The sequence below is a fragment of the Catharus ustulatus genome, chromosome 4, assembly GCF_009819885.2.
Source record: "Catharus ustulatus isolate bCatUst1 chromosome 4, bCatUst1.pri.v2, whole genome shotgun sequence".
Lineage (NCBI taxonomy): Eukaryota > Metazoa > Chordata > Aves > Passeriformes > Turdidae > Catharus > Catharus ustulatus.
In genome coordinates, this window is record NC_046224.1 from 35,199,948 (window position 1) to 35,215,040 (window position 15,093).

General features: G+C 38.7%; 1 protein-coding gene across 1 annotated transcript in view; it reads left to right on the forward strand.

The window, feature by feature from the left end:
- CPED1 (cadherin like and PC-esterase domain containing 1) overlaps positions 1–15,093 on the forward strand; it is a 146,761-nt gene that overhangs the window by 47,567 nt on the left and 84,101 nt on the right. Inside the window, exons 7-9 of the mRNA XM_033059148.1 lie at positions 1,410–1,575; positions 13,014–13,156; positions 14,522–14,594. Coding sequence (XP_032915039.1) covers positions 1,410–1,575; positions 13,014–13,156; positions 14,522–14,594 — 382 coding nt within the window. The remainder of the gene's footprint in view (positions 1–1,409; positions 1,576–13,013; positions 13,157–14,521; positions 14,595–15,093) is intronic.

Genomic DNA, 15,093 nt, shown 5'->3' on the forward strand with positions numbered 1-15,093 from the left:
TTGGATGTATTGCATCTCACAGTTGCAGAATGTTTATTTGTGTATTAGCCAAGTTTGCACATGTTTTGGCTATAATGTGCAAGTCTTTATGTTGAGGCATTGAAGCATCTCGACAGATAAATGCAGACCCAGAGACACCCCTGAATCTTTAGGCCTCATGGTGGCTGAGCTGTTTCCTGCTCCTGTCCCTGCTTTGCCCCTGCCACAGACACACATATGTATGTAGTCCTTTGAACAGGCATCCTCCTCCCTTTAGGTGAAGAACCAAGAAGTATTTGATAATTTGTCTGTTACCAAGTCCTGTTTCCTACATCACACTATTTCACAAATTTTATGTTCTGAGGACCTGCTATTCTGCAAAGGGGAGAAAAAGTTCTCTCTAAGATAGATGTTATTAGACCTACCTAACAGATAGCAAAATTGAGGTGGAAAGGCCACATATTGCCACATATTGCACAGAAATTGAAGAAGAGTCCTTTGTCTTTTACCAGTAATCAGTCTTAGAGATCCATAATTTCTATAGTCATCTTCCCATTAAATTTTCTATTAGGTAAACTGATACTCAGAGATTTTAACAGACAGATGAGTAACGCCATTGTGAATATGCACAAGTATAGCTCACATTTCCCCAAGTAATGCGCTTTTAAATAACAGATTTTTTCTTGGGTTGGGTTTGCTTTTTATTTCTGTTCTGTTTCTATGGTTGACTCTCTTTGTGTGTACTATGGGTGCTATAGCCTAGATTTTAGAGAGTTGTGTCACTTCTTAAACAAAGTTGTTCGCAGAATTCTTAGGTTTAACTGATTTATTATGGGTTGTTTCTAGGTATCCTAGTCTTTCATAATATTTGAAGTGATTGTATATGGCTTTCATTAGGGGAAGTATGCAGCACCACATGTTTCTGACCCTTTATTACAGAAGAAAGTGCTAACAAAAGTGCAGCCTTTCCATAGGGTTGGGTGGGGGTGTTCATCTGAATTCACTACAAATCAGCATTAAATCGCATTAAATAAACCTTGACTATGCATTTCTGTTATTTAAGATGTTTGGATTTCTTCAATGTTTAATTTGATCTTAATTTAGTTTTTCACTCTGTTACAAAACTCAGGTTTTGTAACACTTAATTGTTCTAACCATGCAGTTACCCATATGTACCCATACTCTCAAACATCACTCCCTCCAAATATAGTTGATTCATGTATTTGGAAACTAAGAGTTAAAAATACTGAAATCAGTAAAATTACTTCATGTAAAGCTTTGTTCCAGTCTACTTGATTTAATCTGTGTTGCTTAACTTGGGGGGAAAAGGGCTAATTTCCTATTCCCACTAATGTCACTATTTCACTACTTTCTTATAGCTCATTTGCAAAATAACTGTATTAATGCTACATATTTTTACTACTTTCCAGGAATCATGTATCAACCATATCAGACAAGGACATCCTTAAAGCTCAAGACCTTTCTGTGATCATCAAAGCATATGTGCTTGTGACATCCTTAACACCTCTGCGGGCATTCATTCACTCAACTGCCACTGTCTGGCATCCACCCAAGAAGAAACATTTTACCCTAAAGGTAAAACATCTAATTTCCTCAGTTTTCCATCTTTCAGGCAAAGTACCCAGACAGAAAGCTAGAGAATATCTTTCTTCTCTTTTACTGCTTTGTTATTAGCAGTCCAGAGCTTACAGTGAATATTCTTCTAATGCACTGTTTTAATTTCTCAGAATGAGTGGGGTTTGCTTCATGAAGCAGGAAAGCATTGCCCTGTGCACTGGGGGCCTGGGATTTGCATGTCTCCAAGCCCATTTTTATTGATGACATTTGACAGCAATTGCAAGATCAGAGTTTTCTCTAAAGCACAGCATTGTGAGTGCTGCCAAAGAATAGCAGCTTTTGCTGGGATATTGACAGTGTTGTGAAAAGGGAAAGTAAATATTTAAATCAGTTTGTTTAGATTTCTCTTTTAGGTGCATTAAAACAGACTAGAAGAGGGTCAGGACACTTCTAAATAAGGGGAAGGCAGTATACCATGGGTAGGGTAGTTCCCCCATGGTCTCAATTTTATGAAGAAGGATGTTCCATATGTGCCTTAGATTAATTCTGGACATCTCCAAGTGCATGGAGATACCCCTCCCTCTCCACATCTTGCTTGCTTAGCAATCCCATGGATTTGCAAATCCGCTTTCCCATTCCTTTCTTCTTCTAGCAGGGGACTGTGCTTGTAACACATCAGCTCTTTGTGGAGAAGCTACAGTTGTGTCACTGCTACTTCCCTTTTGAAGAATTAAGGTCACAATGTGACAGTGATTTCTTGAGGTCACATAGATCAGCTCCTGCAGCAGCTGTTAAAGGATGGGTGTGCTTTGCCCATGTAGCCCTCTTGGGGTAGGAGTGGGTCACAACTTTGGATCAGTCTCTGTTGTGGTATCACTGTCAGGACTGTTGATGATATCAACCATTTGGAAAGTGCTACAATTTTAGCTCTTGCCAAGTGGAGCGCCTAGTTTATGCTCATTATCTAATTCTAGTCATTGGAGAAACAGACACCTCTAGAGAACAAATTATCCCACTAAATTTAAACACCAGTTTTGGCATGAGTTTCCTGGTGAAAGTGTTTGCTTCCTTTTATTGGCTATGACATTCTTAGAGGACATGCCAAATTCTGCATTGCCAAAATTAGTGAGCTGAATCTACTTTTTTCTTCCCCCCACTTAAGCTATGGAAGCCCAGGGAGATGTATTACTTTGCCATGTATTTTTCTCCATTTACATTTATGAAGAGTAATGGTCACTTGCTTTCAAACCCTGGAATTCAGTTTTGCTTTATGTTTATTAAAATAGCACAATATCCAGCAGCAATACTGTTGCAGCTGAAGTAGGGACTACTTTGAAGGCTAGTAGTCATTAGTAATTGTGATATGGCTCTGAAAAACAATTCCCACTGAGGGAAGTCTGCTGAACAGGGTGCCAACCACCATTTACAGAGTACTTTGGCAGCTGAAGAAGCAATAAAAGTGATAGATGGAAATAGCAGTGCATCTACAGTAGTTCCAATCTGTTTACTGCTGTTGTGACACTATGCCTTCCGTAGCTTCAGACAAACTCATCAAAATTGTGAAAAATACACAAAAGATAGGCCCTGTTTGTGAAAGAAAGCACATCTGTAGTGATGTAGATATTGAAATGCAAATAAACAAAATGATGGAAAATGGAGTGTGTAAGGCTGTCTCTCAGCACAGTGTGCCCTGTAAAGAAGGGGGCAGGGAGCTTTCAGGAGAAGGGGTGCACTGGGAATTCATAGTGGCTGGAAAACACTGCTGGGAAAATCATACAGAGGGTCTGTGCTTGATGCAGGGGGAACAGGCAGGTCACCTATCAGAAAATACTTGGGTGAAGGTATGAATTTAGCCATTGATATCCTTTGTTAAGAGATTTTGTCAAGTTTCTCATAAGCTTCATGGAGCCCTCCATCACTTGCCAGCGTGACTTAAAATGCCAGGAGAGTCATCTCTCCCAAGTACCCAGTGGAGCAATGCATGCTTGTACCAGCCAAGGAGTCTGGTCCAGAAAGCTCCTAAGCTTCAGGTTTCTGCCAGTTCTATTGTGTAGGATGGAAATTGCCACGTTTTGAAGCTTCAACCTGTCAATAGTCTATACAGACAGAATTTCCAAGTCCTGTTTTTCCACTGATTGACAGAATACCTATCAGGAACTCAACATGCCTAGGGAGGAGACTTTGGTCCTGAAAAATTTGCCAGTGTTTTCCCACAACTGACTGAATTTTGTTTTTTATTTTTTTAATGTAGAGATGACAATAATTTAGATTATCTACTTTCAATAATGTTATACCATAACTTAGAGACCTCCTCAGTTTGTATAGACCTCTGGTCAGGAACTATTTTCTCATACCAGTATAATTACAACATTTTTAATGAGAAATTCATTGTGATTAACTTAGTTTTGCTATCACAAACTCAGTATGTTAAGTATCTTTAAAATTTAATTTCCCGTGTACAACAATGCCTTATGTTTGCTAGGAGTTACTGGAATGTGGGATATTTGAAAGAGAGATATTTTTTTTAAAAGAAACTGGAGATGGGGTAGCTATATGATTGCGAGTAACTGTGTAAAGAAAAAACAGGAGTTTTATTAAATAATACTGCGTTCCTCACTGCCTTTTTGTTAGTAAATGATTGTAAATTATTTTTGTAATGCATATTTTCTTTTTATAATCATAGTGGCATGGCATCAGAATGATTCCTTGAATAAGCATTGGTCAAATGGCAGTTCAGGAAGAGTTCAAGTGTGTTTTGCTCACCAGCTGCCAGGTTTTCTCTGGATTATACATATTTTAGTATTTCATTTCAGAAAGCAAAAGAAGGTGAATCCTGAGTTGGCATGAGGATTTTGTGTGCAGTCAAGGGGTAACAAAAGTGCAGCTCCAGATTTGGGCCCAGCATGGGAAGATGCAAGACATGCAGGGGAGAGAATGGCTTTCTGCCACACAGATGTTTAGATATGAGGCTTGTGTAATAGCCCTGTTTCTTTGAGGAGAGCTGGAAACCACTTATTTATACCATCTGTGTGTTGAAAAATTTTTAATGAAAAAGAAGCTTTTGATTTTGCATAATGTACCAATTAAGGGAAGGGTCTCTGTCAATGTATGCAAAAATCCCTTTTGTGTTAATCGACATTATGTATGTGTATTGAGAAGAATGCTGACCCCTGAATAATTATCTCTTTTATAGCAGCCAGTGTGCAAACCAGTAATTTATGATTAATTATTTCAAGGCTTAACACACTGCAAACAGCTTCCTTTGCCCTGCCATTAACCTTTCCCAACCTGATCCCAGTGCTTTATGAAGGGATGTACTTTTGTAGACAGAAGTACCACATCCTGCATCATCAGGGAAGGCTCTTCTGTGCTGTCAGCAGCTTCCTGTGGCTCCTGCTATGGCTCATCATCCTTTTACTCATCCAAAATAGACAGTTGCCTCCTGGACTTGAATTCCTTGACTGGTGTTTTTGCATAACCCTTGATGCACTCAGATGAAACTCTGCTCTTAAGTAATTTTCCAGTTGTGAAGTGCCTTAAGTATAATTTATTAAAGCAGTTTGCTGTTGAGCTTGCTGTGGTGTGAATCACTGTAACTGTCACTGAAACTCTCTGTGTATTAAGCACTTGGAAACTTGAATATAGATTTTGTTTTCTTTCTACTTAACATACATGCAAGTAAAATTGGACCCTCACCTTTACAGAAAATCTGTCTTTTAATATGATGTGGCGGTCTGGTTTAGAGTCGAGCCTGGTGGAAATTAAGTTGCAGTATTGCCCTCAAGTGACCAGCTTTGGTACTACTGCAAGTATTTAAAGTGAGATAGAATGCAAACATATGTACCAATGAAGAGCAAAAATGCTTGCAAACAGCGGAAATGCTTGGGATTTTCCCCTTTATGTTTGTTTGTTTGTTTGTTTGTTTGTTTTTAAATTTCATGTCATTACCCTGTCACTTACAGGAGCAAACACACAAGAAAAATTACCATAAATTCTTAATCAATTAGATTGCAGGGTTATTTGAGACTAAAATTAAATTTGCTCAGTAAGTTCTGTTAGAATGCTGTAATGCTCTTCTCTCTGGGATATTGAGCAGGATATAAATGCCATCTCTTTTTTTTTTTTTTTTCTCATGATATCTATAATTTCTCTTTTCACTGATGTAAGAATGGAAGTCTATCTGGACTGGGGGAGATCAAAGACATGCTTAGTCTGACACTTCATTTTTGCCAGTCAAGAGAGTATCATGAAGCTGTGCAACAGGACAAACATAAAGTGGTAGTGGTCCCTAAGCAGACTGTATCTATTTCTGGTAACCTGTGGGATTAGAAACACAAAACTGGAAGTGGAATATATGTCTTGGTGTTTAATAAGCTCCAGTGGGCTTTTATGAAAGCAATTCTCTACTAGGTTTTTAAATTCATGGATGCTTTTGGTCTCAGCCTTCAAGCAATGATACTGTACAGATTATTTTCATGCAGCTTGAGAAAGAGTCTTTGTTTTCTATAAAACTTCAGCTAAGTCAAATATCACTTTATTTCATATCCTTAATTCTTGTCTCAAAACAAAGAATAAAAAAATCCTTCCTTCTTTGCCTTCTTCATCTGTGTCAACCTGTCTTGAAATGCAAAAATAAAATTCTTTCTGGAGTTCTTTTCTGCTTTTCTAATTCTGAATATCCCTATTTAGCTAAGTAAGAGCTTGAGACTGTCCTCCACGACATGTGGATATGTCATAAGATTTTACACAATTATCCTGGCCCTTATCTCTCTGGTGTTTTCTGCTTCACATAGCCTCTTGTTTTGGCTGTTCAATCCAGTCATCTTTGTAAGCATGTCCTTCTGTGGCTTCCGGCTTTCCTAGACCGACCTCCTATTATCCTAATTCTTCTCATCTTTCCTTTTTGTACCTATGAACAACTACTTATGCCCAAAAGTATTTGGACCTGGTGAAGAAATTTTATCAAAGATAGATCCAGTAAGAAGAATGAATGTACAAAAGTGAACTGAGAGAATCGAGCCTATATTGAAAGTATTTAGAGATTTATTGAATTTATTTGAGTTATTTTCAAGAAGACACAATTATTGTAAGATCTTGAGAGCCTGAAGATCCAGCTGATCAGAAGGAGTGCAACAACTCCAGTACATAGCAGAACAATTTGGAGAGGATGCCCTTTGCTACTTCAAAAAGGGTAGTTTTTTTAAACCAAAGGTCATGCTTTGACCCCTCGGACATAAACCTTACTTTCAACTCTTATCCTGATAACTTTGTCTGCTATGTCACTTTGAAGGCTACTACTAGGAACCAGCAAGGTCTTTCAACATCAATTCATACAAATACTGTAAAGTAGGATGTCCTAGATCCCAAAATGTAAACCTCAAAATTGCATTGAGTTACAAGTGGTCTCTTTTCTTCTACTTTCTTGCCTCCAGAGCTCATCTGTGCCTCCAAAGGGGAGTTGCTGTTAAAATGTAGGAGTTCACATTGTTTAACCAACCCCAGAGGTGTCTAACTGATGATATACAATCAACTGGCAGCCAGTAATTATATCTTCTAAAAAGTTCAGTAACAAAAGAGATAAATCATGATACCAGACACTTATTATGTTTCATTGAACATTGCACATTTCTAAACATCCTTCTCTAAATGCTCTTTGAAACTCTAGTGACAACTGCTCATTCACTCATGTTTATCCAGCCTCTATGTCACAGCCAGCACAGGTTACAGAAACAGTCCTGCTCTCGTGGGATGCAGCTTCCCTTCTTTCATGCACCTCTGCTTGGAAAAGTGGGGGCCCCTGTTCTATGGGTACTTATTTCACACATACCCACACTGGACCTGTGCCCATCCTTACATCCCAGTATTCCCTGAAGTCTAGGCAGAAGCTGAGGTGCCAGCAGGCTGGCTTGTGGCAGTGCCTGACCAGGTTTTGGCTGCTACTTTCTCCACCCTGAGTATCTCCTCTGCTGCAAATTTTCATACTCCTTTTCAATTATTTCCCAAACTGACTACTTCTTTGTTTCAAAAGTCACTTTATAATTTCCTGGTTACTGTTTAACCTTGCTGATGGTCACATTCCTTTTTATCATGGTAAGTTTGGTCAAACATCATCCCAGACAGTTCTGCATATTCCAGGCACACAGGTGGTGGTGTCCGTGGGCAGGCTGTGTGAGCACTCCAGTGACAGATCACCTGTCTTCAGTGTCTCACTTAGATTCCCCAGGGGAGCCAAGCAATTTTAGATTGCAATTAATGTCACTGTTTTGAGATATCTGCTTTAGGATGGCATAAATTATGCTCTTCAAGCATCTGTGTTCTGCAGTGAGGTGTAAAGGGAACCTAGACATTTAGCTTGTACATAGACATAAGCTGCGTAGTTTTGTAGTGTGGGATTCCTCTACAATACTGAAACCTGAGTTCCAATTGTCTGTGTGAACTGTGTCTCTGAACCCCTGTTACAATCAACAGAGAGCTAATCAGTGCAATCAGTAAAGGAAGGTGTTCTAAGTTTGCATTAATGGCCATTCCCAAGATTAGTTATGGAAAATCTTTCTTGTTTGTTTCATCAGGAGGCAAGATTGTTTAGGATTGAGCTAGGAGGCAATCTCAGAAGATCACTACAGTTTGGTTTTACATTCTTTCTCAGGGCAATCCTCAGCTGACCACTCAGGTAACTGCCCCAGCAGCTCTTCTGAGAAATTAATTTACAGAAAAGTTTCCCCAGGAAAATCTTCTTGAGGCAATTACTACACTCACCACGACATGAGTGAGTGCCACACTCTTCCACTCTTCTTCAGGCTCCATGACTTTGTGCATGAGGTTGGCAAATCAGAATTCCTTTGGTAATTAAATTCCTTTTCTTCAATGTGTCAGACCTTTACCTGATGAGTCAGTGTATTTTTGAGGAGCCAGAGGGATCTATGTCATTGAGATTATAAGGCTGATTTTGAAAACTGGATGTCAAAATGGGTTAAAAAAAAAAATCATAAAATTAATATTGAATTAGCCTTCCCCCCCCCCCCCCAGTGGCATTTCCTAAAGCAAGAAGAAATTATTGGGTAGTGAAAGGTCAATGAGTTTAAAGTAATCTAAAGAGCATTTCTAGTTAATTCTGCCTTTACAGAAAATGTATACTTGATCCATGTAACTTGACTGCATTTGCACACTTCTGTAAGGCATTAAATCAATATTTGGAGCATATCTCCAACTAAGGCCAGCATTTGGATGAACACCTTCAAGCTTCTGAGAAGTCTTGCAATTCTGTATGTAATGGTGTCATTGTGTAAAATAAGTGTGCATGTCTGTGTTTAGTCTTACAGCCTACTAAAATTTAAACCCTGTTCCTCTGCTTAAAAATTAACCAGACAGAGGTCAGCTTTCTCCCAGAATAGGTTCCTGTAATTGCCAGCAGTATTTCCTATTCTGGAAATTGTTTGATGCTTTAAATTGTTCGATGTTCCTGTTAATCACACTCTATCCGTGGTGAGGGTGCATTTTGCTGGATAGACAGTCTGTTTCCTCTAAAAGCGAGAGGATCAGCATCAGTGGTGGTCACGTGAAGAAACCTTCAGCTGTTTCGAATTTTGCAGTTGAATACAGATATTTATATACTTCTATTCACTCAGAAGAACCTGAGGTTGCTGCAGATTTTCAAATACTACCACTCTTAATCCGTACACTTAAAATTTTTCATATCTGTTACTGTAAATCCTGTGGAATCTGTTGGAGTCAAACCTAACCTGACCTTGTTTAAATAGGATTTTTTTTTATGAATTGGAATTTAACCTGAAGTATTAATCTCATCTCTATTGGTCCTGAGCCAGCCTGACTAAATATTTATTTTCAGCCATTGGCTTAGAATAAACATTGGTCTAAAACCTGATACCCTCTAATGAGAACCTGTTGAGAAATGTTTCTTTTCTAGGTTGTCTAAGGAGAGCCATAACTAAAATGCAGTTTCTTGGAGATGCCAGTTTTATTTTAATGCCTGTTCTGATAGCAACAGTTGACTATTGTAGCCAACAGCCTTCTATGTGTACCAGTAGGGCAAGCCAGCCTGTCTTCATCAGTTGTTACTAGAAATGTATGAATTATGTATTCTTTGTGTTAAAGTGCATGAGAATTGATTGATGGTGAGGGAGGAAATGAGCTAATGGTGCTCTTGCTCTTCCTTCCAGTAATCCCCATCTCTCCTTATAAAACTCTTCCACTCCTTATGTTCCCTATGCAGCACAATAGCACATCTTCTCACTTAGTCTTTCAATACTCTCTGGAGATTCAGGAAGTTAGAGAAAAGGTGCAAGCCAGAGTAGCAGGTAATGTAATTTGTGCACAGAATCTGGCAGAAGTGCTGGAAATAATTGCAAAATTCAGCTGAGGAACCACCTTGGTGAGAGGGGCCATAATTTTAATTTTTTTCTTTATTTCGTATGAACAGTTTAATTAACTGGTTTTGTCCTGAACAAGGAACTGCAGTGGAACAATTTCACTTGGAGATGAATCTGAATCAGATTTGAAAAATGTGGAGTTTCTTGTTCCGCATTTGTACCACTTAATCTTTGTACCACTCTATGAGAGAAACATAGCTTTGGTGGTCTTAGAATTTAGGAAACAAAGACTCTTTCTCAGCCTGTTTTGGGGATTAAATGGAGTGTGATGTGAGGAGCTCTAAATAATGCATCCACGGCTCCTTTGCCCCACAGGCTTATAGAACTGCAGTACACATGGAAAACATTCTACAGTATAAAAATACAGTGTGATTTAATTCAAGATTTCAGCATCATGCAAATACCTGAAGAACAGAGTTGAGGCTATATATGTAACCTTTGTTTTACCATTTCCTGTAGTCAGAAGTTTAATTTTATAACTTCAGCCATAGATATTGCCATTTTTTTCCTACTGGCATTTCAAACAGTTTTACTAAAAAGACAAAATAAAGTCCCAGGCACTATAAACCTTTAGTAAAGATCTGTGCATGGGTCACAATTCTTTCAGTCAATAAAACTTGGGAAGGCAACCATTTGTAGAAATGAAAACAGAGGTGATAAGAACAGGAAAACAAACAGACCAAATTCCTACCCTTCAGTTATTTACAACTGAATGGAGTTAATGAAACTGAAGAGAGCAAAAAACAAGTGAGGATCAATGTTAGCTGCATATTCTGCATATCTCTCATGGCTGGCTGTAGGCAATGTTACAGTATTTTTTAAAAAGGAAATTAAACCGTGCTTATTATGTTTAGCTGCAATATGCTGCGTGAAGAAAGCCATTCATCTGTGCCAGTGCCGACCAGCGTGCTTGAAAGTATTCATGCTCACAAGGGGAGATTCCAAAACCTCCTAGAAAATTCTGTGGGTGTAGTGAAGTGTGCTGTAAGTTCTGGTGTCAGCACAGTGAATGCACCATAGCGCATCACCAGGGACTAACTAGTGTTATATGGAGAGATCCTTACTGGGTCTGCTCCTGTTCAATGTCTTTGTTAAATATCTGGATGATTGGGCAGAGTATATACTCAGCAAGTTTGCTGATGACAGGAAACTAGGAGGAGTGGCTGATACAGCAGAGGATCGTCCTGCCACATGGAAGGACCACAGCAGACTGGGGACAAGCGTTGTCAAGCACCTCATGCAATTCATCATGGGGAAGTGCAAAGTCCTGCACCTGGGAAGGAGCAGCCTCAGGCACCAGCACATGCTGGAGGCCAGTGGCTGGAAAAGAGCTTTGCAGGACAGGGTCTAGGACACCTAGTTGACCATCAGCCAGCAGTCTGCCCTTGCGGCACACCTGGAGTACTGTGTCCAGTTCTACACTCTCCAATACTGGAGGGATGTAGAGAAAGTCCAGAGGTGGGGGCAGGCAAAAAGGTGATTAAGGGTCTCCAGCATTTCTTAGATGAGGAAATGCTGGAAGAGCTGTGACTGTTTAGCTTTGAGAAGCTTCTCAGGGGCCAGAGGGATGTCACCAAAGCATATGAATAGCTGAAGAGAGGCTGTAAAGAGCACAAAGTCCCTTTCCAGTGGTGCCTAGTGACAGAACGGGAGGCCATGGGCACAAATGGAAACATGACACGTTCCTTGTGAGCATCAGGAAACACTTTTACTTTGTGGGTGACCAAGCACTGGCACATGTTGCTCAGAGAAGTTGTGGAAATCTTTATCCTTGGAGGTATTCAAAAGCTTTCTGAACACAATTCTGGGCAACCAACTGTAGATGATCCTGCTTAACCAGGGGTGTTGGATCACATGACCTCCAGAGCTCCCTGTGGTTCTGTAATCATGCTTTGTAGCCAAAATATCACATAAAACTTTGTTGTGGACTTTTACCAAGGCCCAGGCTTGAGTAACCCATCTACTATGGATAGTTGTTCATGGCTGTAGCAGTCCAAAGCAGATAGAGAGGTGCCAAACATATCAGTCCTCAGGAAAGTTGTCTACAGAAGCCTACATGCTTCCATCATCTTACCCTTCTGGGGCATGTTTAAGTGGGTGATAATAGAAAATATATACTGGCATTTCTAAATAAATGTAGTTGAGAAATTCCCAGAAATAATCAGAAAATTTTCCTTTTTTAATACAAAATGTGTTCTGCATATACATTCGCTGCTTTATTCCTGAAGATAATATTTTTTGCTATATATGAAAGTGTCTCTTTGGTAATATAGTACTACTTTATTGTCTAACAGTTTTACATAATTCAGACCTTAATGAGGTTCTGTGCTGTATGATAACTCTAATGGAAATATGGTTCAAAAGCAGCCCCTTTCTGAGCACTGAGGATACTACAAAACTTGCCTATGTCCCACTCTTCGCCAGGTTTCTGTGCTGCTCCAGTTGTTTCTCTGAATCTCTATCTGCAGTGATGATAGGGGTGAATTTGCATGAGTGATGAAAGCACCTGAGGACAGTGTTGTACAGGCCAGTAAATATGCCACTGGGAGGATTTGTACCACAGAATATGCAGAGTTTGGTCAAAACTCGGGCTGCAGTGGTTGATCATTTTTCCAACATTCTTCTTCTGTATTCTACTTAAAGCTTTTTGTCCTGGGGTAAGGATGTGTAGTCAAGGTCAAGTGGGATAGCCCTTGCCAGAGTATGTTAAGAGAAGGCTACTTTAAGTGTGCTGTTATCCTCTGATGAAGATACAATAATTTGTGAGTTTGTTTGCCTAGAACCAGTGACAGAAAAATGTTTTATCAAAATAAGCCTAAATTCTGAGCAATGTTTTTAAAACCATTAACACAGTTGTTTTGTTTTTTTTCTGATATACTTATTTGTAAGTAAAAAGTAATTCTCTACTAGTATGTTCTTTGGAGCTTTTTATTCTACTTTATTGTACAAATGAATAATAATTGAAGATGATATTCCAAGACAATTTTTATTTCTATCAACCTTTTAATTTATAAATTTAGGCACTGATTTACTGTACATTCTAAAAAATATATGTATTCTCTTTCACAGCTGCAAAGGTTTTTTGAGATATTCTTCAGAAACAGTTCTCCCCAGCAAGCCTTCAACAACATGAAGGAGGCTATAAACAAACTTCTGCTTATAACTGAGGTCTTCAGCAAATCATCTGCCTCAGGACAAAATTCTTTCAATCAGTAAGTGACTTGCAGTAGTCATTGTAATGCTAGTGCCAAGATAGTTCTTTAGAACAGAACAAAAATTGCAGAGTATACAAAAATCTTAAAAGAAAAAATTCCCATCTATTTCATACTTCTTTATAAAGTATGGGCATGCTGCATTTAAGGAGTACAACACTTCAATATCCACAGTATTTCTAGTTTGTGAAAAGGTTATGGTCAATACTTAGGACCAGCTGGTGTCTTAATGAAGTGTTTCAGGCAGCACAAATGAACACAAGTCACAGTTGGGATAGTCCTAAAATATATAAAACTGTATTTCCTTTCAGTGGGCATTCTGTCATATGTCAAATATTTAATACTAGAGTAGCCCAGATTGTTCAAAGCTGGCTCTGGCAGGCAATCTGAACAAGAGACACTGTAAAACACTTTATGAAGTGTACGTCATGAAATATACCTAGGCATCAACAGTCACATTTCTGTGTGTAATCACCACTATTAGTGTTACAATTCTTACACATAAATTGACCTCAGTCATGTAATATTTTTACTAAATAAAATTAATACTTGTTCTATGTATGTTATGTCCCATCCCTGACATTTTTATGATACGTACTAAATAAGTTACTATTTATTAAATTTATGTGTTTAAGCTATTTTGAGAACCAGGTGTTTAAGCAGCAGTAATGTAAAACTCATGATTAGACTTACACAAATTGGGAATAAAGCTTATATTGTGAGTGAAGGGGGGAGCAAGGAGGAGAGGATTGCAATGGTGATGAAGCTATTTTGACAGTGGTCCAAAATCTATTTTTTACCATCGAAATGGACTGTCTTGTTTGTTTAACACAAGACTTGTGTCTAACTCCTGGCCTATGCCTCCAAATATCCCCATAGCTGCAGCAGAGCTTTTTGGCTTCAGTTACCCTGGAGTGTTTCACCATCTCTTCCCCTCCAAATGTCTTCAAAGCTTTTGCAGGGCCTCATTCACTCTCTTCAAAAGGCATTTCTTCCTTCAGCATAATTCACCACCCTCTCTGTCAGTCATTAAAAACATTTTCATATAGCACTATTTTCATCACCTCACATTATGACTCCTTCCAGGTTTAATGTTGCTGGCTCTTTTTAGAAATTTATTTAGTCTGTATCACATGTTTCTTGGCCTATGGGTGTATGTTTTCCTGCATATGTTCTCTGGATCTGTGTGTATTGCATTTTACTGTGTATAGGGACATGGTTCAATGGTGGACTTGGCAGTGCTAGATTTATGATTGGAAACAATGATCTTAAAGGTTTTTTTCCAACCTAAATTAGTCTATGATTCTGTATTTCACAACAGTACCTAATCTCACAGAAACTGATTCCTTTTATATTGTATTTCAGATGCAGCCAATGTTTTCAAATGCTAACCTTTGACATTGGATTTGGCATGTCCATACACCCAATAGTTCTTAAGGTGAGAAAATCGCACAAATTATTGCTTGACTCAAAAAATTTACACCAAGAAGAACACAGCAGAAAACCCTCTTTGACAGGTACTCTCAAATGTCTAAGAAATGTACCAGTACTTTAATACTAATTATGGTTGATTGTGAAGAGTTTCTGTAGATGAAACAAGTTTTTAAGAGTCAGAGTTCCAGACTATCAAAATGTGCAAACTTTTCAGTTTACAGTAAAAGACTATTACCCCAAAGGAATATCAGTGAAACAAAATCCATAGGAGACATTGCATGAAAGTGAAGTTAGGTTTTAAATGTGACAGAACAAAGATGAATGGAGGAAGTTAAAAAAACACAATTGGCTTTTAATACAAATTGAAATTCTCCAAAAATTGTATTGTACTTCTTCATTTCATTACCTGCTTTGACCTCCACTGGGCTGCCTTCTTCCTGGATGATCCACAAGGCCCTTAAAACCTATTTTTAGGGAAAATGAAGGAAAGGAGACCTGTACCA